This window comes from Paramisgurnus dabryanus, chromosome 17 (assembly GCF_030506205.2).
Source record: "Paramisgurnus dabryanus chromosome 17, PD_genome_1.1, whole genome shotgun sequence".
NCBI classification, from domain to species: Eukaryota; Metazoa; Chordata; class Actinopteri; order Cypriniformes; family Cobitidae; genus Paramisgurnus; species Paramisgurnus dabryanus.
Genome location: NC_133353.1, coordinates 3122284 through 3147146, shown reverse-complemented (window position 1 = coordinate 3147146; position 24863 = coordinate 3122284). Strand labels below are relative to the sequence as shown.

At 36.5% G+C, this 24863-nt stretch overlaps 2 protein-coding genes across 7 annotated transcripts; one reads left to right on the top strand and one right to left on the bottom strand.

Annotated features, from left to right (window-relative positions):
- Window positions 1–678: 678 nt before the first annotated feature.
- Window positions 679–15061, bottom strand: map7a (microtubule-associated protein 7a). Of its 4 annotated transcripts, none has more exons than XM_065244805.2 (15): window positions 14695–15061; window positions 9464–9577; window positions 9168–9242; window positions 8913–9076; window positions 8595–8694; window positions 8369–8482; window positions 8045–8184; window positions 6783–6898; window positions 6469–6671; window positions 6106–6262; window positions 5686–5854; window positions 3064–3165; window positions 2916–2966; window positions 2507–2699; window positions 679–1897 (listed from the first exon to the last, which is right to left on the bottom strand). In XM_065244805.2, the coding sequence occupies exons 1-15, from the start codon at window positions 14843–14845 to the stop codon at window positions 1887–1889; spliced, it is 1860 nt and encodes a 619-aa protein (XP_065100877.2). In that variant the 5' UTR covers window positions 14846–15061; the 3' UTR covers window positions 679–1886. The 4 variants fall into 4 exon arrangements, with proteins under 4 accessions (XP_065100877.2, XP_065100876.2, XP_065100879.2 ...); XM_065244804.2 differs by having other exon boundaries at window positions 8583–8694; window positions 14695–15057; XM_065244807.2 differs by lacking the exon at window positions 8369–8482 and having other exon boundaries at window positions 8045–8160; window positions 14695–15057.
- LOC141280935 (uncharacterized) lies at window positions 2581–24730 on the top strand. 3 transcript variants are annotated; one of them, XM_073812324.1, is made up of 8 exons: window positions 17133–17379; window positions 17492–17521; window positions 18914–19051; window positions 20795–20855; window positions 21084–21147; window positions 21261–21320; window positions 21456–21520; window positions 23509–24730. In XM_073812324.1, exons 3-7 carry the CDS (start codon window positions 18924–18926, stop codon window positions 21512–21514), a joined length of 372 nt encoding a protein of 123 aa, XP_073668425.1. In that variant the 5' UTR covers window positions 17133–17379; window positions 17492–17521; window positions 18914–18923; the 3' UTR covers window positions 21515–21520; window positions 23509–24730. The 3 variants fall into 3 exon arrangements, with proteins under 3 accessions (XP_073668426.1, XP_073668425.1, XP_073668424.1); XM_073812325.1 differs by lacking the exons at window positions 17133–17379; window positions 17492–17521 and adding an exon at window positions 2581–2716; XM_073812323.1 differs by having other exon boundaries at window positions 17144–17521; window positions 23509–24728.
- The last annotated feature ends 133 nt before the right edge of the window (window positions 24731–24863 follow it).

Sequence of the window (24863 nt, the reverse complement as noted above, 5' to 3'; positions counted from 1 at the left end):
ATGTCATGTAATAAAATAAAAATGACAATAACAAACTCTATTGGTATTTTAATAATATAGGCTTGTTTCCCGTTATTTTCGGGTATACAGTATAAGCAGCAATTAAAATATTCGATCTAAAATGTTTCAACTTTTTATTAAAAGGTTTGTTTTATCAAATTCAGCATCTAATTCACTTCATTTGCGATTAAAAACAAGGAAACACGGCGCACACGTCACTACGGCAAGCAGCAGGTGTCCGGCTTGACGGCTCCGTCTTCAGTTCCTCCCTCGACTGCAAGCGGCAAACCTCGCCAATCGGTCTACGCAGCGCCGGATGATCTCGAACACACACCTCAAAGAGCCTATTGTAGAAGGCCATGATACATCCTGAGATATTATTTCAAATATAGTTTAAAAGAATTGAACAATTCTGACCTTAAAGTGATGTGTGCTGTAGCCTACTTTTGTGGTTCTTCAGGATCTCATTTGACATTTCTGTGGTATAGTTTACCAAACATCCATCACTGACAAGTGGTACAATCATGTTCTTAGGCTACAAGAACATTCAGTTCTTTCCACTTCAACAAATACCAAACTTTATTTCGAAATCCAGTCCAAATTAAATCAATGTTAGCTTTGTTCAAACCTGTTTTTTTTAGACTGCTAGTAACCTCAAATTGATTTTTTAGTATGGAATCTTGGCAAAACAAATTTTTATTGCATCAAATCTGTGTGACACAGAGACAACAACTTTGGTTTTGAAATGTATTTACTTACACCGATACAAAAAAAATGAATTCAAATGTTTGCATCTTTACACACTATGTGCATAAGCCTCACTATATATATTGCACAAAGTCAGCAGGTATACCGGCACACTAATGCTCATAAAGTCAGGCGAGCGTGTCTTTATCATATTGTTCATGAAAAAACAGTGCTGGAAATCTCATTATTTGGAACGGCTAAATAGCAGCAGTGCAAAATGAGCAATGGAAACTAGAAATGAAAGAGTCCACCTGTTTTGGCATTAAACTGTGACATAAAAGCAAAGGTCAGCATTGACTACAGATGGAAAAGTACTTGAGTATTACAAACAGCAGCGTTGCAAAGATCCTGAATATGGTTTTCTACTGTAGCACAGTAGAATAAATATGCTTACACAGATTTGCAGGTGAATTGTTGCGAACACTCTATGTGCATGTGCTTACATAAGACTAAAATATTCATGAGGCTGCTGCTCTAGCAGAATTACATTCCTCTTCATAACACCAAAAAATACATATTAAAGGACACATATTATGCCCATTATTACAAGATGTAATATAAGTCTCAGGTGTGCCTAGAATGTTTCTGTGAAGTTGCAGTAAGTTTCTGTAATCAGTAAGTCAGTGGCTGTGGGCGGGGCTTTATCAGTGTGACATCACATTAACAAGAGAATCAAAACAGCATGTCTCATGAGACTGCTTTGGTTGGGGATTTTAAATATGAAGAGGGTGGATTTATGTCCACGGTCAACCCACATTTATGTCCAAACACCTTGTAAAAGTCTATTTTGCATAATATGCACCCTTTAAATATGACAAAATTAAAAAGTTAAAATATTTAAATGAAGAGTTCAAGTTTTATTTGGTGGGTTATTATGTGGTGAAATATAATTGTTTATCAAGTGAATCTCAAAATCACATACCCGACGTTTTATATGTGTACTTAGCACAGAGGGCGTCTGTTTAAGCAGTGATTAGGTTTTTTTTAACTGGGTGGTAGAGAATTGCACGGAGAAGAATGTGAGTTGTTACCTATAGAGGACTTTTAAAGTGCATGGGAAGCCATTTTCCTAGAAAGACAAGCTGAAGTTGCTCTGAAGCTCTTCACACTGTATGGAGATCATATGATGGGTCCATGGATTAAATAACCTCTGAAACAGAAAGAAAAATTACCTTTTCATATCAGCTGCATATATATATATATATATATATATATATATATATATATATATATATATATATATATATATATATATATATATATATATATATATATATATATATTTAAAAACTTTCGGTAACACTTTAGTATGGGGAACACATTATTAACTACATATTTTGCCTCAATAAACTCGTAATTTACTGCTATCTAGTAAGGATTGCATTTAAGTGTATGGGTAGGATTAAGGAATGTAAAATGTAAACATTGAAAACATTTTAATATGTGATCACATCATAGGTGAAGTTTGGGGGGACAGGGGGGGCATAGCCCCCCAGACCAGAGGCGATTATGATTGACTATTAATAAAATAGAAATATTATTTGAAATAAAAAAATCTATTTGTCTATTCTTGGTATTTTATTAAGTAGACTGAGCAACTTAAGGCTAAAATAGTATTGCAGTACCCTTGTTTGCCTGTAGGTGCCCCCCCAGGCACAAATGCAAAACTCTGCGTATGGATCAAATGTGTCTTTGCATGTGACAAATTTATGTGGCGTTTCTAGGGTTCAGTCATTTTAGATTTGATAAATTACCATACCTGTTTGCTGATGTGCCTGCATCTTTTCCAGGCCGGCCAGTGGGCAAAATGATCTGCGTTCTTTGAAGGCAACAGTAGGAAGCATGTCCTCCGCGTCCCTCATCTCCAGCTTTGGTGTTTTGCCAGGACCTGGTATTCTGACAACAGGCTTGAGGTTCTCACTGGACAGTGTGTCGTTTACCGATGCAGGTCTCTACAAGACACAAGAAGGTGAGTTTTTCTTTACAGTACAAATGCTGTCACTGGGTTGGTACTCTTTAAAATGTGCTATTACAAGTGGAACCAATATGTACCTATGAAGTACCGATAAGCACTCTTTGGATACAAAGGTGCACTTTTTGAAAGAGTACCGCCCCAGTAGGCTTTTGTACATTTTGAAGATAATGCATTTTAAATCATCAAGTCTCACCTTATCTTCAGATTCAGTTTTTCTGGTTCTCTTCATGATTTCCTCTAAGCGCTGATTGGGAGATATGTCAAACACATTATAAACACACCTGCTAGATGCACACAGTTGCAAGCTATTTTTCAAATCACTTTATATTATAAAGTTGTACCTTCTTTCTCTCTTGGCGTTCAACCTCCTCTCTCTGGAAGCGAATTTCTCTTTCTTGTCTCTGTTGCTCCGCTTGTGCCCTCTGACGTGCTTCTTCTTCTCTCTGAGCAACATTATAGGGACAATTGTGAGTTTGGAACAGAAAGCCACAAAGCTAGATACATAAGCTTTCCATTGATGTATGTTTTTTTAGGATTGGAACATATTTGGCCATGATACAACTATTTGAAAATCTGGAATCTTTAATTATACAAAAAAATTTTTAATCTTTTTTTGGTTGTTTACTTCGCATACATTAATGCTATGTTTTGGTATATAAAGTACTTTTGTACCCGTTTACGACTAAATTCCTCAACTACACCATTAGCTAGCATGTAAAATATCAATTTGTTATGAAAAATTCATATAAATTATAATCTAAATTTAAATTGTTTTTAGATATTGATCTAGATGTTATGTGTGGAATTCCTCCATGTACTGGTTAGAGAAAAAACATAAAAGAACTACAGTTTAGGAAATAAATAATTTTGACCAGCAGAGGCCCATAGAGACCCATTCATTTTACTGGATGTGGCCAACTGCTCACATCACTACTTTAGTGATACATTTTGTGAATTTATGTATATATTTTTCAAAATATATGTTCTGCGCATCAAGAGATCCTGTGTGCATCACGTGTCTTGTCAAAATAAGGGCCTGCTGCAAATGCGTCTAAAGGGTTTATGATAAAAGAGACGCTCGCATTTGTCAGATACTCACATAATCTCATGCGTAATCAAAGTTTACTGTTAAGGGAGTGTCTTGCGTGTATTTTGTGAACGTGAGCGTCTCTTTTGTCATAAACGGTTTTGACGCGTGTGCAGCAGGCACTTATTTTGACAAAACACGTGATGGTTTACATGACGCAACAAACACATATTTTGAAAACGCAAGTAACACACATGACACTCCAAACACTTATTTTGAATTACCGCCCCTCAGATGAGCAGTAACATCCATTGCCTTCTTTTCTCTGTTGACATTTTCAGATTTATTCTGGATGCATTGAGTTTTTTGACAGATAAAATAAAACAAAAATTTCCCAATCATTTTCAATTGGGGACATTTTTACCCCCAAGGGCCTCTTTTGTAAAACTTTTTTTACACATCTTCAGAACGATCGAATCAAGCCTAGTTTTTTATATTAATATTGACAGATAATCTAGAAAAGTCACAAAATCTTATTCCACTGTGATGAATGGAACCATTTTTTTTTAACTAAAGATATGTGGCTTGGGGCTCCTTTTGACCCCAAGGGACTTATAAGGGTTAAATCGCTTAGATTTAGCAACAAAGTGTGTACAAAAGTACCTCGATTAAAATATGAGCTGTATAGTGTTGTATAGTTTATACATTCTAGCTTTTAATAAACTATAAACTATTAACCAATCGCCATCAAGGATAGAATCTATCTCAGGTTTCAAATTTTGTTTGTCATGTAAATAACCATACTCAATATGATAAATTGTGAAACGCTTTGCACTCCAGTAAAATTATAGGCACAATAAAAAGATTTAAATGAAAAAGAAACCTTAAAAGCGATTATGAAAAAATGAAAAAAAAAAATGAGAGAGAATCTGAAGAATTTACATTAACAATAAGGGAGACCGGGTATGATTGTAACACTTTTTTTCTCCAGCACCAAAACTACCTTTTAATTTTAGCTACATGTCTGAAACTTTTAGACAATGTACCCACATTTGTCTACTACAAATAGAAACAGTTTAAATTTCTACAACTATGTCACAGACTTTTTAAGATGACAACAAATACAAGATGGTCCTTTGTTACAACCTACCCCACTACTGGGGTAGATTGTAACACATACTGGGGTAAGTTGTAACAGGTAGACAAAATGCCCAAAAACTAAGGGTACTTCAAGTGTTATGCCACAACAACAGTTTTATTTTAAATGAATAGCTGCAACAATAAAATATGTGTGAATATGGGGAGTGTATGTGTATATTGTATGTGTTTGTGCATGAATTGTCTTGAATTTGTAAATAGTTCCATGCAGACGACCCAGAAATCTTCCTCATCTGAAGAGGAGTTATCAGCCTTCACTCTTTTCCCGGCAGTTTATTTTTACCTTCTTGTTTTGGCTTTTCACATGGTGTGAAAATCATAAAAAAATTCTTATTTGTATGTAAGGGTATGGTTTCCAAACACGTGTTACAACCTACCCCATCACTGTCACCCATTGTTTAGCTAGCTGTATTAGCATGGTGCTTTGAAATTAGCAGAAGGTTGATACACCATTCTTTACTAGAGAAACTGAAGTTTGACTTGATACAACGCATACAACATTATCTACAACAGTGGAAGTGCTAAAAAAATATTATCTTGTTAGTTTTTTTTACTTTCTTAACTCAGAATTAGATTTTCTGCTGTAGCTTTAGGAGAGATGGCAATACAGATGGCAACACCTCCATGTAGGATCATAAAGGAAGTCTGAGAAAACTGAAACTGTCACATGACTCCTATCTTATCCCTGATTCCTGGAATTGGTAGTGTTACAACTCTCCCCGTGTTACAACTATACCCGGTCTCCCTAAACTAGAAAAATGGAATGCTATTTAAATACTTGTTGCTGAAGCCTGTTTTCCTCTTCCATCTGTCTGCGAGCGTTCTCCTGCTCAGCCTGAAGTCTTTTCTCTTCTCTGATCCTCAGTTCCTCCTTCAATCTGAAGGCTTCAGCACCTTGCCTTGCTCGCTCTTCAGCTCTTCGCCGGGTCAGTTCCTCTCTGTTCCTCCTATTGGGTTGAATCACACAGACTCACTCAAGAACAATCAGATATCTCAACGACTCTCAAAAATGTCCTAAAAGTTTGTGTGTGTGTCAGATAAAAACAAACTACATTGTGATTAAAGTAACTAAAGATCTTGTTCTGGGAGTTGGGTTGCGATTTAAAGCCACAGAACACAGACTTAATAATAAGCAATGCTTGATACGTTTGAAAAGACAAGATTCATAACTGTGCCAACAAGGGAAGTCTGTCTGTACCTCTCCATCTCCAACTTCTTTCTGTGTTCCTCTTCTTCCTTCTCTTTCAATAGTCTCGCTTGTTTCCTTTTCTCTGCCAGCAGGCGTGTGGCTTCCTCAGGGTTTGTGGTCCAAGCTGGGGATCCGATTCGCTCTCCGTCACCAATCTGACTTGGTCCTGAAAATAAACAGATGTGCACAGACAGATTAATCAGACTATTAATGCAAAAATAAAGCACGGTTATTACAACTTTTCAATGCAATTTACATAAAGTTTGTATTACAGGATCTCTAATGTTACTCTTTGAAAAAAAAGTTGTAGTACGCTCATGTACTTTTTACTTGACTGTGAACTTTACTTTTCTACAGAAGACCTTTACTAACTATTAGGAGTCGGAGGACCGGGTGGTAGATTCATAGCTGGATTCAGCTGGAGTTGTTTGTCCTGTGTATTATTCCTTTGAAGACATTGTGTTGTCTCTTCAGCTTGTTGAAGTTCATTTTGCTCAATATCCTCTTCTTCTAAAAGTGGAGGCAAACCATCTTGTTTGGGTAAAGGATGTCTGAGATGTGATCTAATCTGCAGACTTGGGAAGAAGTGCATGGGTCAAAAAAATAACGGTAAGATTTTAAAATCTGTGAACTGAATCAGGTCTTACTGCTTTTACTCATCATTCTTCACACAGACAGAAAAGTACCTTGATGTTGAGAGTATGGCGTTCTCATGTAGATTTTTGTCCTGTTTGGGATTGATTTCAGCTATTGTTAGAGATTGTGTCTTCTGGTTCTTTTCCTCAAAACCACCTTTTGCTACCTAAAAAGCCATTGTAACAGTGTATATGAACATATATTTTGCAAAACACTTTCACATGTTACAAATTTTTAAGCAGCAAACTAAATCTGAGCATTTTTACATTGCATTGTGCCATAACTAGAAATGAACCATGTTACATTATCTACAAAATATACAGTATTATATTCAGTCATAAAAGTCATTCTGTGCACCGTCCTATCAATGAAACTTATTTAGTTGTTTTTTCTCGGTTCATCTTAATGCACAATGCCATGGGACTATTCCTAACCCACCTCCTTCCCCAGCACCACCTGCCTAGATTTGTTACGTGTTCTCCTTATTTCCTTGCAGCAGCATGTATTTACACTGACCAAAATTATAAACGAAATTTTTGTTTTTGCCTCCATTTTTTATGAGCTGAACTCAACAATCTAAGACTTTTTCTATATACACAAAAGGCCTATTTCTCTCAAATATTGTAGCCCTGATTTTGACTCGCTGACAGGTTTTGAGAAATCGCAGACAAATGCCCAAAATCACAGGCAAATCGATGCTCGTGCACACGAGTGACAATCACACAGTGTGAATTATCAAAGACGTGATCTGAGTTGGCATGCTAAATATCTGGACCTGTCGGCAATTCAAAATCATGCTGTGTGAAATGTGTTTTGACTGAAAATAACATCCTCGATGACCTACATCCAATGAGAGAGCAATATACAGGACAGCTGGAAGTTCGGGGAGGAAACTCTCCAACCTATTCGTCCTTCATAATCTTTATTTCTTCTTCTTTCTGCTGCAAATGAGCGCACATGCAATTTGTATGCTTCTTGCGGGCTACCATTTTTAATAATAATCCCAGTTCCACATGAGAACTTCGGTCTTGCACGCATGACCTTGCGTTGTTTCCTTCGCGTCACTTCTCGCGTTTTTGGTTGTGAGACGTTTGCGGACTGTCTAATTAGCATCTTTATGGATTAACCGTGCTCACTAACACAGATTTAGACAAATTTGTGAACAATATTTGAGAGAAATAGGCTTTTTGTGTAGATAAAAAAGGTCTTGAAAAAAAAATGGGGGCAAAAACAAAAGTTTTGCATTTATAATTTTGTTCAAGGTGTTTAAATATATAGGGTATATATATAGTATTAAGTTAGAATCTCTCACCAGCTCTCTGTTGGCGGTTCTGCGGATAGTGACATTTGGGCGTGGCCTCTTCACTTCTTTTCCACAATGCACATGGGCCTTTTGTGCATTGCTGGAGTTTGTAGAATGGCATGACGCTGCACGACGACAAACATGAACAACTAAAAAAATGTGGTTGATTTGGTTTCACAACACAGAAAATAAATGGAGACAAATGAGTGCAGAGAAATGAAAATTGATGAGCCAGAGAAGAAGAAAACAACAGAAACGAATTTATCAAACCAATCTTGGTTAAATATCTGAAAAAGTAAAATTCCTCATTGCTTGGACATCTTATAGTGGTACCTGTGTCTCGAGACAGACACACAGCACTTCTGCTTCTGGCTAGATAGGAAATAGTGGGAGTCTGAAGACGACTGACAAGCTCGATCTCCCATTGGCTGAGAGAACGCCGTTTAGCTGGAGGACAGGAGAAAGTACAGAGAACAGTGACAAGAAAAGAGCATGCAGCAAGCTTGAAGATGAAGCTTTAGAAAAAGTTACAGATCTAGACATTCACCATGTTTATTGCTTTGGGTACTGTTGGCGGTCCGTCGAGAGCAGTGACCGAGTTTCTGTTTGGCCTTCTGACTTTTCTCCATCGTCCTTCGCATCACAGACTCATAACGCTCCTATAACATGAAAGGAAAAAACATGTTCACATGATCCTGTGCCGTGTCTGTACGATTCATAGCATTTCAGATCAGGTTGGGTTGAGATATGAGTATGACAAAAATGTCAACAACAGTGTGAGACCTCATCTTACTTTTTTTTTTGCCTATCAGAAATAAATGCCATTATGAGATCAATGAAAGATTTCATTTGTGATTTTTCTTTCATATGAACTCACTCGTTCTTCCTTGAGCCTCTGTTTGCGTTTCTCCTCGACTGCCATTCTCCTCCTCTCCTCCTTCTGTCGCTGCTCCTCCAGCTTCCTTCTGCGCTCCTCAAGATGTTTCTCATAGAAGTTTCTGGCACGTTCCTCCCTTGCCAGCCAACTGCGCTCACGCAAGGCTGCAATTCATATACACCAAAAAAATAAATAAAAAAACATCACTTCTTTTGAGTCGGTGTAGAAATGACATTTTTAGACTAAATTGGATACCCAGCTGTTTTTGATACGCCTCTCTTCGTTCTCGGGCCAGTTGCAGTCTCTCGTCCACTTTTAGTGCGTCCGACTCTAAATTGTAAAATAGTAAAAGTCACAACGTGCACAATATGATCAATTTAGCCAGTCTTATGTAAATAGTTAAACAGGAGCAGCAGGATTTTATCAAATGAGATTTTAAACCAAAGATTAAATCTTCACTGATATTGTAACCATGGCAGCAGTAAATGTGGAGGAAGCATCTGAGAAAGGGAAACAATTACAAGTGGAATCGATATATAACTATTTCAGACCTGCAGTGTTTGCCTTTCTTTTGTTGATAATAATGTGTGCTGATTTGATGTGGATGGGAGCACATGATTTTCTCTTGCGTTCCAGGGCTGTGGCTTTTACGTCAGAGCTGGGATCTAAAAAAGACAGTAAGATACTGTGTAAATATATATTTTGCACTTTTCTAGAAAGTCAAAGCTATTACAATGTGTGCCACACATTTACGAATATAAATACCTAAACGTTTATAATGTTTCTGTAACAGAAACATGTAGACGCCTTGTTTGAAAAGCAGATAGGCCGGTTATGAGAGATGATCTACGACATTACAACATGAATGCTTTCAAAAACCACACAAGATGTTTCTGTGCTTATTCATATCTTTCCATTGAATGTTACTGCTTGTAAATCTCACTGGCACTCGTGATATCTCATGAGCTTTTCACACTTGACATTTTAAACTTGGGATCATTTTTAATCCTGGGATAATAGATTAATCCCTATATTCACACCAGTTATAGGGCTTAAGGCTATAGATTAAAACACATGTTTGAGCTGTCTCAACTGAAAGTTAGTCTTAAATGGAGACTTTTTTAAGATGTCAAATTAATCGTTAGTGTATGTCCGTGAAGTTTTAGCTCAAAATACCATATAGATAATTTATTATAACATGTTAAAATCGCTACTATTAGGTGCGAGCAGCAATGTGCTGTTTGTGGGTGTGTCCTTTAAAATGCAAATGAGCTGATCTCTGTACTGAATGACAGTGCTGTGGCTGCAGGGCAGATTAAGGGGCAGTGTTATCCCCTTCTGACATCACAAGGGGATCCAAATTTCAATTACTAATTTTTTTCACATGCTTGCAAAGAATGGTTTACCAAAACTACTTGGTTACTCTTTTTCACTTTTTTTAGGCTGATACAAGCACTGGGGACCCGATTATAGCACTTAAACATAAAAAAGTCAGATTTTCATGAAATGTCCCCTTTAATTTATGGCAGTACAATTGATTTATCTCAAGAAACACACCCGTAAGGTCTTTTTCTAATGCATGTTTATAAAAGATTTTGATTTGGCTGAGGCCTAGTCATGTCTGTGAAGCAAGATGTCAATGTTTAAAACATATTCATGTGTTAATACTCCACCCAAGGGAAGTCATTTAAGTTGATCCCCTAGGGCTTCATGTGGGGTTCTACACTCATTGACATGTAAAGAAATAAAACGTAGTGTTGTAAAAATGGCACTGAAAACCCTAATAAGTTAAATGAACTAATTTGATTGAGTAAACTCGTTCACTTAATTCAATTTAGTAATGGTTCTCTAAAAGTTTAATATTTAAGTTTACTTACCTTGGTGGCTATATAGACTGAACTTTGTACAGTGCACTTAAAGAATTAAGTTCACTTGCTGTTCACAAAGACTGAACTTAAATTGTCATTTAACTTTGTAAGGTGTAGTGAAAGGAATTAATGACTTATTCAATGAATAATCTTAACTCTCTATAGAAGCCCACAATAAACATTGTTCACATGTATCCTTATTATAATGGAGAGAAATATGTGAATGTGATGCATGCATACCAAAACAAACACTGATTACCTGAACGGTGACTTCACAAAAACAGTTTTACAACAAAAAACAACAACATCAGTGCTATAAAATGTAAAACTCTAAAATATTTTATTAACACCGACCCAACTTAATGGGTATTCCTCACAACATTTGGTACTGATAATTTTAAGTTAATTGCACTTAAAAAAAAATATTTTGTGCTTTTTGTAAGTTAATAAGTTAAATAAACATATATTGTTAAGTTATGGATCAAAAATGCAAAATTTTAAGTAATGTTTAGTCATGATTACTTGACTTTTTAAGTACAAACAACAGTAGGGCTTTCAAAGTACCTTTAACCTATATAAGTTAGTATCATAGTCTAAGGGGCCTGTTTACACAAGAACGCACAAGGGTGAAAGCGTAAAAATATTTTATCGGATGTGCCTTTCGTTTACACGCCGACAGCGTTTTTGGGACTTAACACACAACTCTTTCCAGCAGTTGTATGAAATATTCACAGCTAGTATTACCGAGGAGGCACATTAATTTCCTCCATCACATTGTTGATGCGCCAATCCATCTAAAGCAAACCAGACGAGACCTGGGAGAACAAGGAAGAAGGTTATACCCAGGCGTGCGGACTTTGTGTTGTTGTGTGTCAGTGCTTCACATTGCCACCTACCCGTCTGGAGTGCATACTAAAACAGGGGTTTTCAAACTGGGCCCCCCCCCCCAGAAGGTCAGTGGGGGTCCACAGAAAATTTTAGAGGAAAAGATAAATTAGTTTAAAAACAGTATGTTTTAATGTGTCTTTATGCAAAAAATATAATGATACATAATATATATATAAATGTACACTTATTTTTAGGAAGGGGGTCCCCAGTAAAACTTTCATCATATTTGGTGGTCCTTGCCATCATAAAGTTTGAAAACCCCTGGTCTAAAACACCTATTAATAAAATTTATAAATTATAAAAAAAATAAATTATAAATTATAGGCCAGCAGCCTTTAACACAATAGATCACAGAATCTTACTCAATAGACTAGAAAACTATGTTGGCATAAGTGGTCAGGCGTTAGCCTGGTTTAGATCGTATCTAACCAATCGATATCACTTTGTTTATGTATGAGGAAGAGTCATATCACTCCCCCGTTAAATACGGCGTACCTCAGGGATCAGTTCTAGGCCCTATCCTATTCTCGTTATATATGTTACCTCTAGAAGACATTATCAGGAAACATAACATACGTTTTCACTGCTATGCGGATGATACCCAGCTTTACATCTCGTCGCATCCTAGCGAAACCCACCAGTTTGCTAAGCTAACAGACTGCATTAGTGATATTAGGGACTGGATGGCACATAACTTTCTTATGCTAAACTCCAATAAGACTGAGATACTTATTATTGAACCAAATCGCTCCAAACGTAATATGTCAGATTACAAGTTGCCCATAGATAGCTGCACGGTGGTGCCATCGTCCACGGTTAAGAATTTAGGCGTAATTTTCGACAAAAATCTATCTTTCGATAGTCATATCTCCAACGTCTGCCGCACAGCATTCTTCCATCTTAGAAATATATAAAAAATACGCCATATGCTGTCTGCATCAGATGCAGAAAAGCTTATCCATGCTTTTACGACCTCTAGAATAGACTATTGTAACTTGTTACTCGGGGGATGCCATGCAAATCAGGTAAACAAGCTACAGCTGGTTCAAAACGCCGCCGCAAGAGTGCTTACTCGATCTAAAAAGTATGACCACATTAGTCCAATTCTGGCATCTTTACACTGGCTACCAGTTAAATATCGCATACAATTTAAAATATTCCTAATCACCTACAAAGCCTTAAATGGCCTAGCACCCTCGTATATTAAAGAACTACTATCAGAATACAATCCACCACGTAAACTGCGATCATAAAATTCTGGTCACTTAATTATCCCTAGAATATCAAAAGTGTCTAAAGGTGGTAGATCCTTTTCCTACTTGGCCCCTAAGCTCTGGAATGATTTACCAAATAATCTTCGAGTATCAGACACAGTCAAGCAATTTAAATCTAAACTTAAGACATTCTTCTTTAACAAAGCATTCACATAAAATGTCCAGTAAATGTACTTTTCCCACAGTAGTTATTTTGTCTAGAACAAAGCACTCACATACCTCATATGGGTAATATACTATTGCCGCAATAGTTAGCCTGGAACCGAGCTGACTTAAACCACTATAATGTATGACACTTGCATTACATGCGAACGGCCCCTACGCTAATAGAACTCTGTTTTTGTCTCCCTGTCTCGTCCTCGACCCCAAGGACAATGAGACAAACAGACCCAGTTCCTGTTGCTGTGAAGGTCATCGCACCACTGATCTACTGGCTGTCCTTCAACGTGATGCCCAGCCGATGCGCGACCAAAGACCACCAGCTGAACCAGTTTAATCCGCTTACCCGCTTCCTATCCCTACCGTGTCTATATATATATAAATATATATTAATTTCTCCCAAGGGTTTTTGTCCTTCTAGGAGTTTTTCCCACCGGGTTTTCTCCTAGGGGTTTCTTTCGTCCCAGGGAGAGTCAGCCAACTTTGGCTTAATTTAGCACTTTACTGTATACGTTACATTATTAATACGCTCGCTTGTACGGTTTAACCTTAGCCGCTATATTCTACTTCTTATATTATCTATTGATTTTCTGTGTTCTCCTCTACATCTACTCATGTAAAGCTGCTTTGCAACAATTAACAATTGTGAAAAGCGCTATATAAATAAAATTGAATTGAATTGAATTGAATTAAGAAAAAAAACGAGGCCTGTCTTGCCAGTTTTGTGTTTCTGCTTTTAATAAAGACGGCCTGAGGCCTGTACACAACAACAAAGGCAACATTTGTTTTACTGTTGCAACATGTTCAGCGCCTGACTAAAGACTATGTGCTGACACCGAGCCTGTAAGGTAAACTTGACACTCAAGAGCAAACCAACAATGACATTAGGGAGTTAATCCAAAAATGACAATCTGAATAAAAAATGAAATCATTTATAACCATTCATACTTCCACCGTTTTTATTCTTCAATGGAACACAAGAGGCTAAATTTCTGCATACAAATTAAGGGCTGTCAATCAACAACATTCTGTCTTATGTCCCCTTTTGTACTCCATAAATTATGTGCACTGTCAGAAAAAAAATTGTAAAAAATCGTCCCAAGCTGTCACTGGGCAGTAACCTTTATAAAAGTCCTAATGTAATGTATGCAACACCTGTCAAAACAGCAGAATGTGCTTACATGAATAGTCATCAAAAAGCATTGGGACCATTATATAACATACTGTACATGACCATATATCTCGAACAAAGAAGGACTCTTAAAAAGACCATCTGGTATACACACACACACACACAACACAACACATTCTTAATACGTCACAGAAATGCCAACAGTAAAGCATCATATCTTAGCTACTAAGGACTTCATGTAATAGAAGTAACATAGCATCCATATCCAGTATGTTACTTAAATGTAGTACATGCATTTTGAGGTGCATATGTGCAATCAAATTGTACACAGTATAATTAGGATTAACAAAGGTAGTATACAGTACAGCCATGTGTAAAACATTAATCCCAACCATGCTTACAACAAGATTACAGTTTTAAGAGGAATGAATGCTGTGGCATCAGTAAGGCTGTTCACCAACCTCTCTGCTTTCTCGCAGGGTCGCGCATCTTTCGCGGTCCCTTCTCGGAGATGATGGAGAGACCCAGCTCTGCCACCCTCCCTGCCTCTCTCCAATCCCGTTCCCGGTCTGCCAGGCTCAGCTGAGCTGGCATCTCACCGATTAAACCCATGGGTAAAACATCTGGGGAAAAATCTCCAGCTATCTGCTTATCGGTGGATCTCTAACAGGGAATGGGCTGGTTGGCAAAGAGAGCAAGCAAGGGCGAGACAAAGAGAGAGAGAGAGAAATTCATCCTAGGGGGGCATGATGAGAGAATCTGATTTGCTGGCGTGCTTGCGTTAAGCACACATGCCCACCCAGCAAACTCAGTCACCATCCGTATATGCAAAATGTACCCATGTGCTATGCCGTCACGAGCTCCTCCTCAGACAAAAGAAACACACCCAGATATCTGTAGTGTTTGGTTACAGCTGTGCTTATTAGGGGTGTGTTTCCCTTTAAAAATCCATAGAGTTGCTCAGACCTGCAGCATAGATGATGGATGCAGGCACGGTTGCCCAGGCGACCGATGCGCATGAAATGCAGGGGTGCATGAAAGCATGACATTGCACGTGAGTGTCCAGAAATAGCACTACGTAAGGGAAGAAAATGTGCTTTGATCCTGTGATTAAATGACTGGTAATATAAAATACACTCACAGATTAGGCTAAATAGAAAGCTGTGCCTGGACACAGCATGTGGTGCTACAGGAAATGTGACGTTTTGCACATCCCATAATGATCTACTTCAGTATTTGTTTTGGCATACTGGGCTTCTTGTACATGATCTGGTCTTAAAGATCTTAAATAAGGCCCTTCTTTGTACTTTATACCACTTTCCTGTGTGACAACTACCCCCTGTCTTTCTTAAAGTTTATAAAGATTTTTGTCCACGCTTTAATTTATAAAATTTCATAATAAATGTTACACTGTTAGAAAATAAATGTCAAAATACACTCACCTAAAGGATTATTAGGAACACCATACTAATACTGTGTTTGACCCTCTTTCACCTTCAGAACTGCCCATATTGATATGAAAGCATCTTGCAGTTGATGGAGATTTGTGGGATGCACATCCAGGACACAAAGCTCCCGTTTCACCACATCCCAAAGATGCTCTATTGGGTTGAGATCTGGTGACTGTGGGGGCCATTTTAGTACAGTGAACTCATTGTCATGTTCAATTAACCAATTTGAAATGATTCGAGCTTTGTGACATGGTGCATTATCCTGCTGGAAGGAGCCATCAGAGGATGGGTACATGGTGGTCATAAAGTGATGGACATGGTCAGAAACAATGCTCAGGTAGGCCGTGGCATTTAAACGATGCCCAATTGGCACTAAGGGGCCTAAAGTGTGCCAAAAAAACATCCCCCACACCATTACACCACCACCACCAGCCTTCACAGTGGAACAAGTCATGATGGATCCATGTTCTCATTCCGTTTATGCCAAATTCTGACTCTACCATCTGAATGAATCAACAGAAATCGAGATTCATCAGACCAGGCAACATTTTTCCAGTCTTTAACTGTCCAATTTTGGTGAGCTGGTGCAAATTATAGCCTCTTTTTCCTGTTTGTAGTGAAGATGAGTGGTACCCGGTGGGGTCTTCTGCTATTGTAGCCCTTCCACCTCAAGGTTGTGCGCGTTGTGGCTTCACAAATGCTTTGCTGTATACCGCGGTTTTAACGAGTGGTTATTTCAGTCAAAGTTGCTCTTCTATCAGCTTGAATCAATCGGCCCATTCTCCTCTGACCTCTAGCATCAACAAGGCATTTTCGCCCACAGGACTGCAGCATACTGAATGTTTTTCCATTTTCACACCATTTTTTGTAAACCCTAGAAATGGTTGTGCATGACAATCCCAGATAACTGAGCAGATTGTGAAATATTCAGACCGGCTCGTCTGGCACCAACAACCATGACACGCTCAAAATTGCTTAAATTACCTTTCTTTCCCATTCTGACATTCAGTTTGGAGTTCAGGAGATTGTCTTGACCAGGACTACACCCCTAAATGCATTGAAGCAACTGCCATGTGATTGGTTGATTAGATAATTGCAGTAATGAGAAATTGAACAGGTGTTCCTAATAATCCTTTAGTTGAGCTGTCACTGGGGCAGTACCTTTAAAAAAGGCCCTAATTTGTACCATTAGGTACAGATCGTACAGTATACATTTGGTACCAATATGTATCTTTGAGATACTAATATGTACTTTAAGCGGGTTAGGTAAGTCAAAGCAACACATCTACAGTCGGTGGTCAGATTCCCCAGACGTCTGAAAAAGAAGTAACTGCAGTATCTGGAATGGTAATTTTTTTTTTAATTGTTACGATTCTTTACTGAACTCAAAAATAAAAAAATAAACATAGAATTTTGTGTTTATGTAATGACATAGAAACATATTTAAGTTGATGATATAATAACTGTAATCATCTGTAAGCTATCTGTAAGTCAATCTGGGTGTGAGATGATGGTGTAAAGCTGTCGAATGAGTGATTGACCGTCTGAGGGAGTGCAGAGGTATGAAGACAGGTGAAGGAATGAGGAAATTGGGCTCGACAAGCTTTATTCTTCTGTCAGAAGGTCACATCATGAGTCAATGCTGCGCTGAAGTAAGCTGGTGGATGCGTATCTCTTCTCAGTCTGTGTCGACATGTGGGTACAAGAGTAAAGCTGAGCTATAGGGACTGCGTCTGAATACTTCAAAGAAGAATATAGTCATTATAAACACTATAAAGGTACTTTCTGTTTATCTCACATCATTCAGGATTGGTTCGGGACCTGCACATCCAGGAAAGTGAGTCTAATACCTCTTAATTCTACATATTTGATATTTTACATTATATTTACATCATCCTTCATGGAGATTATCATTATAAGGGTGAACACTGTTACAAATATAGCAATCTAAACTGTCATTTATTTTACCATATGAAATATTTTAAAGTTATTTGAAAAAAAAACCTTCTCAAATGTTTTATTCGTCTCGTATTTGCATTCTTTAGTTGCATATTAAAAGAAGAGTGAAACTAAGAGAGGTAAAGGCTTGAATAAACACCCGGTGAATCTAGAGGTTTTGTTCTGAGAACCAGTTCTAAATATGCATTTTGGCTGTGGGGTGAGGTTGCATAACCCTTACTGATTGTAAACACATTTTTTATTTTGCATTGCTATACGTGTGAATGTTATTTAGCTATTTTTTCTTCTCCTTTATTTACTGTAATAAAATTTGCTGTAATTTTGCAGCTGTTTGCCAGTACCTAGATTTAAATTTATGTTATTTACTGCAACAGTTTGCTTAAAGTTAAATGAACAGTAAACACTGACAAGTCTTTATCTTTACAGAATAAAACTATAAAAAACATCCTCATGCAAAGCATTCTGGGAACCAGAAATCCTCATCATTCTTTTTCAGTTTTTTCTTTCAGATATTGGTTCCCAGAATGCTTTGCATGAGGCTGTTTTAGTTTTATTATGTAAAGATAATCAGCAAAGCTACCAGTGTTGAATGCAAACAGCTGCCAGTAATACTGTCATTTCTACAGACATTTTTTTTACAGTGAAGAAGAAAAATGAAGAATAATAGTTGTACGATGTCAAAAGAGTCCTAATATGTACAATTTAGGTACAGATTTGAGGTACCAAAATGCACTCTTTGGTATTAATGTGTACCTCTGAGGTACGAATATGAACTCTATATAAGGTATAATTTTTGAAAGTTACCGGCCCAGTGACAGCCAGGGACCATTTTTGACTGTTTTTCTGGCAGTGTATGGTTAAATTTGTTTTTATTCAGCAAACGTTAATGGTCATAAAAAAAAAATGATACATGGCTTATGATTAATTGCCCTCAATTACAGAAATTGTCCCAGCTAAAGCTTTAATAAAAATAATAAGCTAAACAGACATCACATGTAAGGCGTGACAATGGTCTGCTGGTGTGACAAATATCATTTTCTGACCACATAATAACAAAATAATAACCAAAAATGACTTGTAATGTATGCAGGTGTACGTTGCGTCTATCTGTTTAATATTGATAATTATACTTGGAATAATGTATTAAAATTTGATTGCTATACTCATAGTGGCTTTGAGCTCTCAATTGATATTAATATCACTACAAACAATTATTGCATACATAATTTTTAAAGCAGTGTTTACCCATCATCTATCTGTTCATCTGTAGGATCTGAATCATGGCACCAATCAGCACAGAGCTGATGGGCTTGGCACTCACGGAGCAACCAGAGGCTGCATTCCTCTCCATCCTCATCGTCTTCATCCTCAGCATCGCCCTCCTCCTTATGTGCACGACCTGTCAGAAGTAAGTTTCGCTGGGTGACCTTTCAAGGGTCATATGACTTTGACCTTTTCTGAGATATTTTGGAGACAAAAGGGTGTCTCAAAAGATAAAGTCCGATGAAAAGAGGCAACCATGCATGTCCTGTGGGTATACAGTGTGTCACAATCATAAATGCTGTAAGGTGCATTCCAGGACAGCACCAACAGGTTTTTCCACTACAGAAATGTGAGGAATGAAGTGGGAATGTGGCCTTTTTACTATCTTGCACATAACTCGTACTGTAGTTAACATAAGATAAGGTATAAAGGACATAAACAGTCCTTGTAAATGTTGTATTGTAGCTAATAGACTGCTCTGCCTGATAGTGGTCATAGTTAAGAGTTGTGTGCATAGTTGTGTTAGGAGAAATTAGTCATTTAAACACCTTTTATGGTAACACTTTACAATGTCTTATTTATTAACACTGGTTCATTCATTAGCTAACATAAATGAGCTATATATTCTTATATGTTCTAGTTTATGTTGGATAATTTTGCATTATGTTAACAGATAAAATGTTTGATTAAAAATTTGTTTAATCAAACTAATTTTTGATTAAACTAATCAAAAATTAGTTTGATAAACAACTACAATTAGTTGTTTATCAACAATTATTTAATTGTTGATAAATTGTTGATATAATTGTTTATCAATAATTATTTAATTATTTAATAAACATTAAATAATTAATGTTTATTAATGTTATTAATAAACATTAATCTGACATTAATTTTTAAAAAAATTATGTAGAGGTATTGACTACTGTAGATAATTCATTATAACCAATACAACTTTTTTGTAACGTATAGAAAGTTTCATCGGACGCACGTGCGGTGACGCGATACGCGTCTGGTCCGAACTTTACTTCCGGTTTCAATTTTTTTATGGTCTGACTAAACTGAACTCTTGAACAAACACCTTGTCGAAATAAAAATATATATATATGTTTTTCTAGGTTTCATAGGTAATCTATATGTTGTTTATTTTGCTTGTTATATAAAAAAACTACGTTTAACGTACTTTGTTGTTATTTATTCCTAGCGGAGTTTACCGGAAGTTATGTTGACCACTAAAAAAGCCGCTTGTTTATTTTGTTACTGCTAAAACAGTCTATAAACCTTTTCAAACATTTATCATAGAGAAGAAGAGAAAAATCTAAATATTTGTTTAAATTACATCAACAAAATAGAAGCATCCTAGCAAAATATGCTTTTGATACACTTAAACAATTGAATAAGGTAATTAAATGCACCAAATAAAATGTGTACGTTGCTATTATAAAAAAAAACTAAATAGCAAATGAAAGAAAGTTAGCAAATGAAAAAAATAGCAAATGAAAGAAATATTCAAATAGGCTTTTTTATCAAAATGTAAATGTTGGCCTTTAAATGGGCCTTTACTCGTAGAAACCTATTAACGTAATATTTAGTGGCACTGACAACAGCTTTCTATATAGCTTATATATGAAATGTATGATGCATACATCACACGTACTGTATATTTGACCATTGACCCTTATTTGCAATTTTCTCCTCAACCACCAGATGGCAGGAAAGAGTTTAGTGCATGATAAATGTGTGGGATATGCTTTGGGTTTTTTTACGTTTGCATTGAAAATAATTATTGTTTAGTACCACAAATTGTATAAGCAATGATATGAGTGTATTTTTAAACTTCATTCACTAGCCATTGATCAAAACCGTTTCTAATTTGCTCTGTTTGCAGACATTCATTTGAGTTGGAGGAAAAGGCACCCACTCAAAATTCATCAAAACTTGTTAGAGTGGTGAGTGAAAAATTAAAACATTTGCATAAACTAAAAAAGTAAAAAAGTATCTCTCTCTCTTTCTCTCTTTCTCTCTCTCTCTCTCTCTCTCTCTCTCTCTCTCTCTCTCTCTCTCTCTCTCTCTCTCTCTCTCTCTCTCTCTCTCTCTCTCTCTCTCTCTCTCTCTCTCTCTCCTATATATATGTAAACTGGTGGGTGTGATAATGTGTGTACTTGTCACCTAAATAGGCAACAAATGGAGAAGGGGGCAGACAAAACCCCGCCGCTAATGAAATCACCAGTGATGAAATCGGTAAACTAAGTTGTCAATAAATCTATTTTGAAAAGCTCTGTTTTATTTGCTTGTCACGCTATCAACGTTTGACAGATCAACTCATCAAATGCACTTTAATCTTGTCCTTAAAGGTAACTTGGAAATCTCTCCAGAAGGACTCCCAGCCTGGAGAAGTCACACTCTCTCTCGAGGTATCTCTATTCATTGTTATTGAAAAACAACTAGAGAAGTTCCTCTTTCATGAGGATGTCAATAAAATTGACAAGCATTACACCAACTACTTTGAAAGATCTTGACTGAACATTTGACATTATATTTATTTACAGATTCGACTTTGCATATGAACGGCAATGCAGATGGTTCAGTAACACTTCAGGGTATCTAATAAAGCGTAAGCACTTTGAATGATCTTGTTTTTGTTTTAAAATGTAGTTTATATACCGGGAAATCTCTGTTTTCTTCATACCCAGGTATAAAGTGCACTAAAATACACTAAAAAGGTACAATGGTTGTCACTGAGACAGTACTTTTTAGAAAGATCCTAATATTTACCATTTTGTACATATATGTACCATGAGGTACACTTTTTTACACATTGTGTGTGTCATGCCAGTTAAGGTGTAATTTTTATGTTAAAATAAATGAAAGGGACAACACAAGTTGTGTTAAAACGTGTGACGGGTGTAACGCGTTACAAAGTAATTCCGTTACTGTAATTCCACTACTTTTAGCGGTAATGAGCATGTAACAAAGTATTTTTTTAAATTAAGTAACGCAGTTACAATTACTGTAATTTATATGAGTTTGTTAAATGAACACTTGCAGACAAGACATTTCTGATTTAACATCGCAGAACTGTGGTGAGCGGCACAATGAATAATAACACAGAATGTGTGTTAGTATAGGGACAACGTTATTTTAACATGAAATAACGCCTTAAATGGCAAAAATGCATTATGCATTCGTCAGACATTACCCAGCTGTCTATTAGTTAGGTCACACGTCACTTTCAAGCATGTTGTAATGTAATGTGCAAACATTCCTACGTGAAAAATACTGAGGTATGACACATAATTTTTTGCAGTGTACCAATATGCATGCTTAAGGTACAAAAGTATACTTTTTGATAAGGTACCGCCCCAGGGATAATTTTTTTACTTTGTTGTACCTTTGAATCTGAGAGTGTAGTCAGTGTAATACATTCATTATCTAATTGTGTACTTAATATACAAAAGTTTATCTTAAGGTAAACTTAAAAACATCTAAGTGTTTTATATTAATACACCAAAAGTCATTTTAAGTGGTATATAAATGAAAACACCACTGTTTTTCAAAATTTTACTATGTTCTTACCTTAACTTGTACAAATTAATACATAACTATCTTTTTTCCAGTGCGTGCACTTAATCTTTGTACAGCGCGTACAGTGAATGTGTTAGCATTTAGCCTAGCCCCATTCATTCCTTAGGATCCAAACAGGGATGAATTTAGAAAACCACCAAACACTTCCATGTTTTCCCTATTTTTTAAAGCAGATAAAAAAATTAGAACTATTTTGTATGGCGGAAGAGCACTTAGTTTGCAGCACTTTAACCTCGGCGTGCAGTAACATCATCACTCCTGACTACTCCATCAATATTACTGCGCCCGATGTCGAAGTGCTGCAAACTAAATGCTCTTCCGCCATACAAAATAGTTCTCTTTTTTTCCTTAAAATTGCCATGTTTTATTTTGTGCCACCATCCTTACTCGTGTAACTACTCATGTAACAGTCTTTAAATAGGGAAAACATGGAAGTGCTTGGTGGTTTCTAAATTCATCCCTGTTTGGATCCTAAGGAATGAATGGGGCTAGGCTAAATGCTAACACATTCATGAAACGCTGTACAAAGATTAAGTGCACGCATTGAATAAAGATAGGTATGTATTAATTTGTCTAAGCTGAGGTAAGAACATAGTAAAATATTGAAAAACGGTGGTGTTTTCCTTTAAGATCCTTTAAAGGTACTACTGAAGTTATACCGTACTTTTATATAATATATCTGTAGTGAATAACTTTTACACTTTTATTTAGCAGAAAAATAACAATGTACAACAAATGTAATAGCTGGTATTTAATAATTCATTCAAATATACTTTATTTTTACCTGGGTGTACACTTTTTTAGTGTTATATCATGTATATAACTTCTATGATAACTGGATATGATTGATTTGATTAAATAGTTTAAATTAACCTCACCACGAGCAAATTTAAGCCAACTAATCATTATTTCTAGAAAGAAAATCACAAATATGACTCCTTCATATTTTCAGGTTTTATTTTATCCTTTTTATGGGTTAATTTAAGTAAACTTAATCTCTCATTTGTTTTAATTCAGGTGACTGAAATGGCATCATGGAAAATCTTAACATCACAACACATATAAATACACATTCAGTGGTGGAAACAAGACTGCAGACTTCTCCATCTCAAAACTCGTCTTTCAGAATCAATAGAAAAACCAAACAAGAAGCGTTCTGCCTTGAGGAAATGCTGCTGGCAATAGAAACTATCTCACTGAGACAAAGCTAAATCCTTATGCAACATTTCAGTCTAAGTGATGGACAGTGAAGCCCCTCAGGGGATGAAGCCATATGTCCTGGCCACTCCTGTTCTGACAGATATCACTGTTCAGGAGGTCACCAACTGAAACGCAACATAGGCCTATTCCATAAGCAAGGACATAAAGGGTCCCAAATCTCCATTTTTACATACACCCACCAGAGGATGAGGTGAATGGATCACCACCATCACCCAAAAGAAACCCTTTCCTTTTTCTAATGAAACCCAGTATTGCGAAATTACTTGCATCATTTTGGATTCTTTCTTAATTTGGGTGTTAAAGCTTTTCTCACAGGTTGACTGGTGTGTACCTTTTAAACTTTGTGTAGTTGTGAATATTTTAAGCTTTGAACAATGTATTAGTTCCAGTGGTTATTAAGGTTTTCGTTAAATATTTTATGAATTTTATAATTACCCCATGCATGTTTGGACTTGTTTGACCAAATGTGCTTCTTATGATCTTGAAAACGCATTAATATAAAGGCATACATGCTCCAGTACACAAATATAAAATGTGCTTACATAAGCATTTTTACAAAATTTTCTTTACTAAACAATACTTTTCATGAAGCATCTCAGGTGTTCAACTCATTGTGTTGGCTTGAGAGAGTAAAAGGTGGCTACTTTGAAGAATTTAAATATGTGATAGCTTTGATTGTCAGTCCGTTATGGGGGTTGGGGATGGGTAGGTGTGCCCAAACTTTCGACTGGTACTATGTAAATATGCACAAACACGAATAAAGCATTGTGAAAATGTAAAAAATAAAAGTACTGTTGCAAAAAAAAAAAAAAAAACCGTTGCGTCATGCATCCGTCAGACATTACTCAGCTGTCTATTAGTTAGGTCACACGTCACCGTCAAGCATGTTGTAATGTGCAACCGTGGACATTCCCACGTGCAAAATACTGAGGTTTACTGTAGCATTAACTTTACAGTGCGGAAATTGTAGTAATGTACAGGATATTACAGTAAAACTGGTGAATTGATAAACTGTAATAAATACTGCAGTGTATATGAGGTTAAAAACACTATATCTAGGAATTTTACTTCAATTTACTCAAGTAAATAAATACTTTCATATTTGTTCAACAAATTATTATAGCACATTTTCATATGTATGTGATTGTAGT

Excerpts from the sequence above, each read along its gene's own strand:
- map7a (XM_065244804.2), bottom strand. The coding sequence starts at position 14,845 with ATGGGTTTAATCGGTGAGATGCCAGCTCAGCTGAGCCTGGCAGACCGG. Across the intron at positions 6,899-8,044 it reads GAACCGCCAACAGAGAGCTG|GTAGCAAAAGGTGGTTTTGA; the intron begins GTGAGAGATTCT and ends ATGGCTTTTTAG. Across the intron at positions 2,700-2,915 it reads AAACTGAATCTGAAGATAAG|AGACCTGCATCGGTAAACGA; the intron begins GTGAGACTTGAT and ends TGTGTCTTGTAG.
- LOC141280935 (XM_073812325.1), top strand. The coding sequence starts at position 18,924 with ATGGCACCAATCAGCACAGAGCTGATGGGCTTGGCACTCACGGAGCAA. Across the intron at positions 20,856-21,083 it reads CATCAAAACTTGTTAGAGTG|GCAACAAATGGAGAAGGGGG; the intron begins GTGAGTGAAAAA and ends TCACCTAAATAG. Across the intron at positions 21,321-21,455 it reads AAGTCACACTCTCTCTCGAG|ATTCGACTTTGCATATGAAC; the intron begins GTATCTCTATTC and ends ATTTATTTACAG.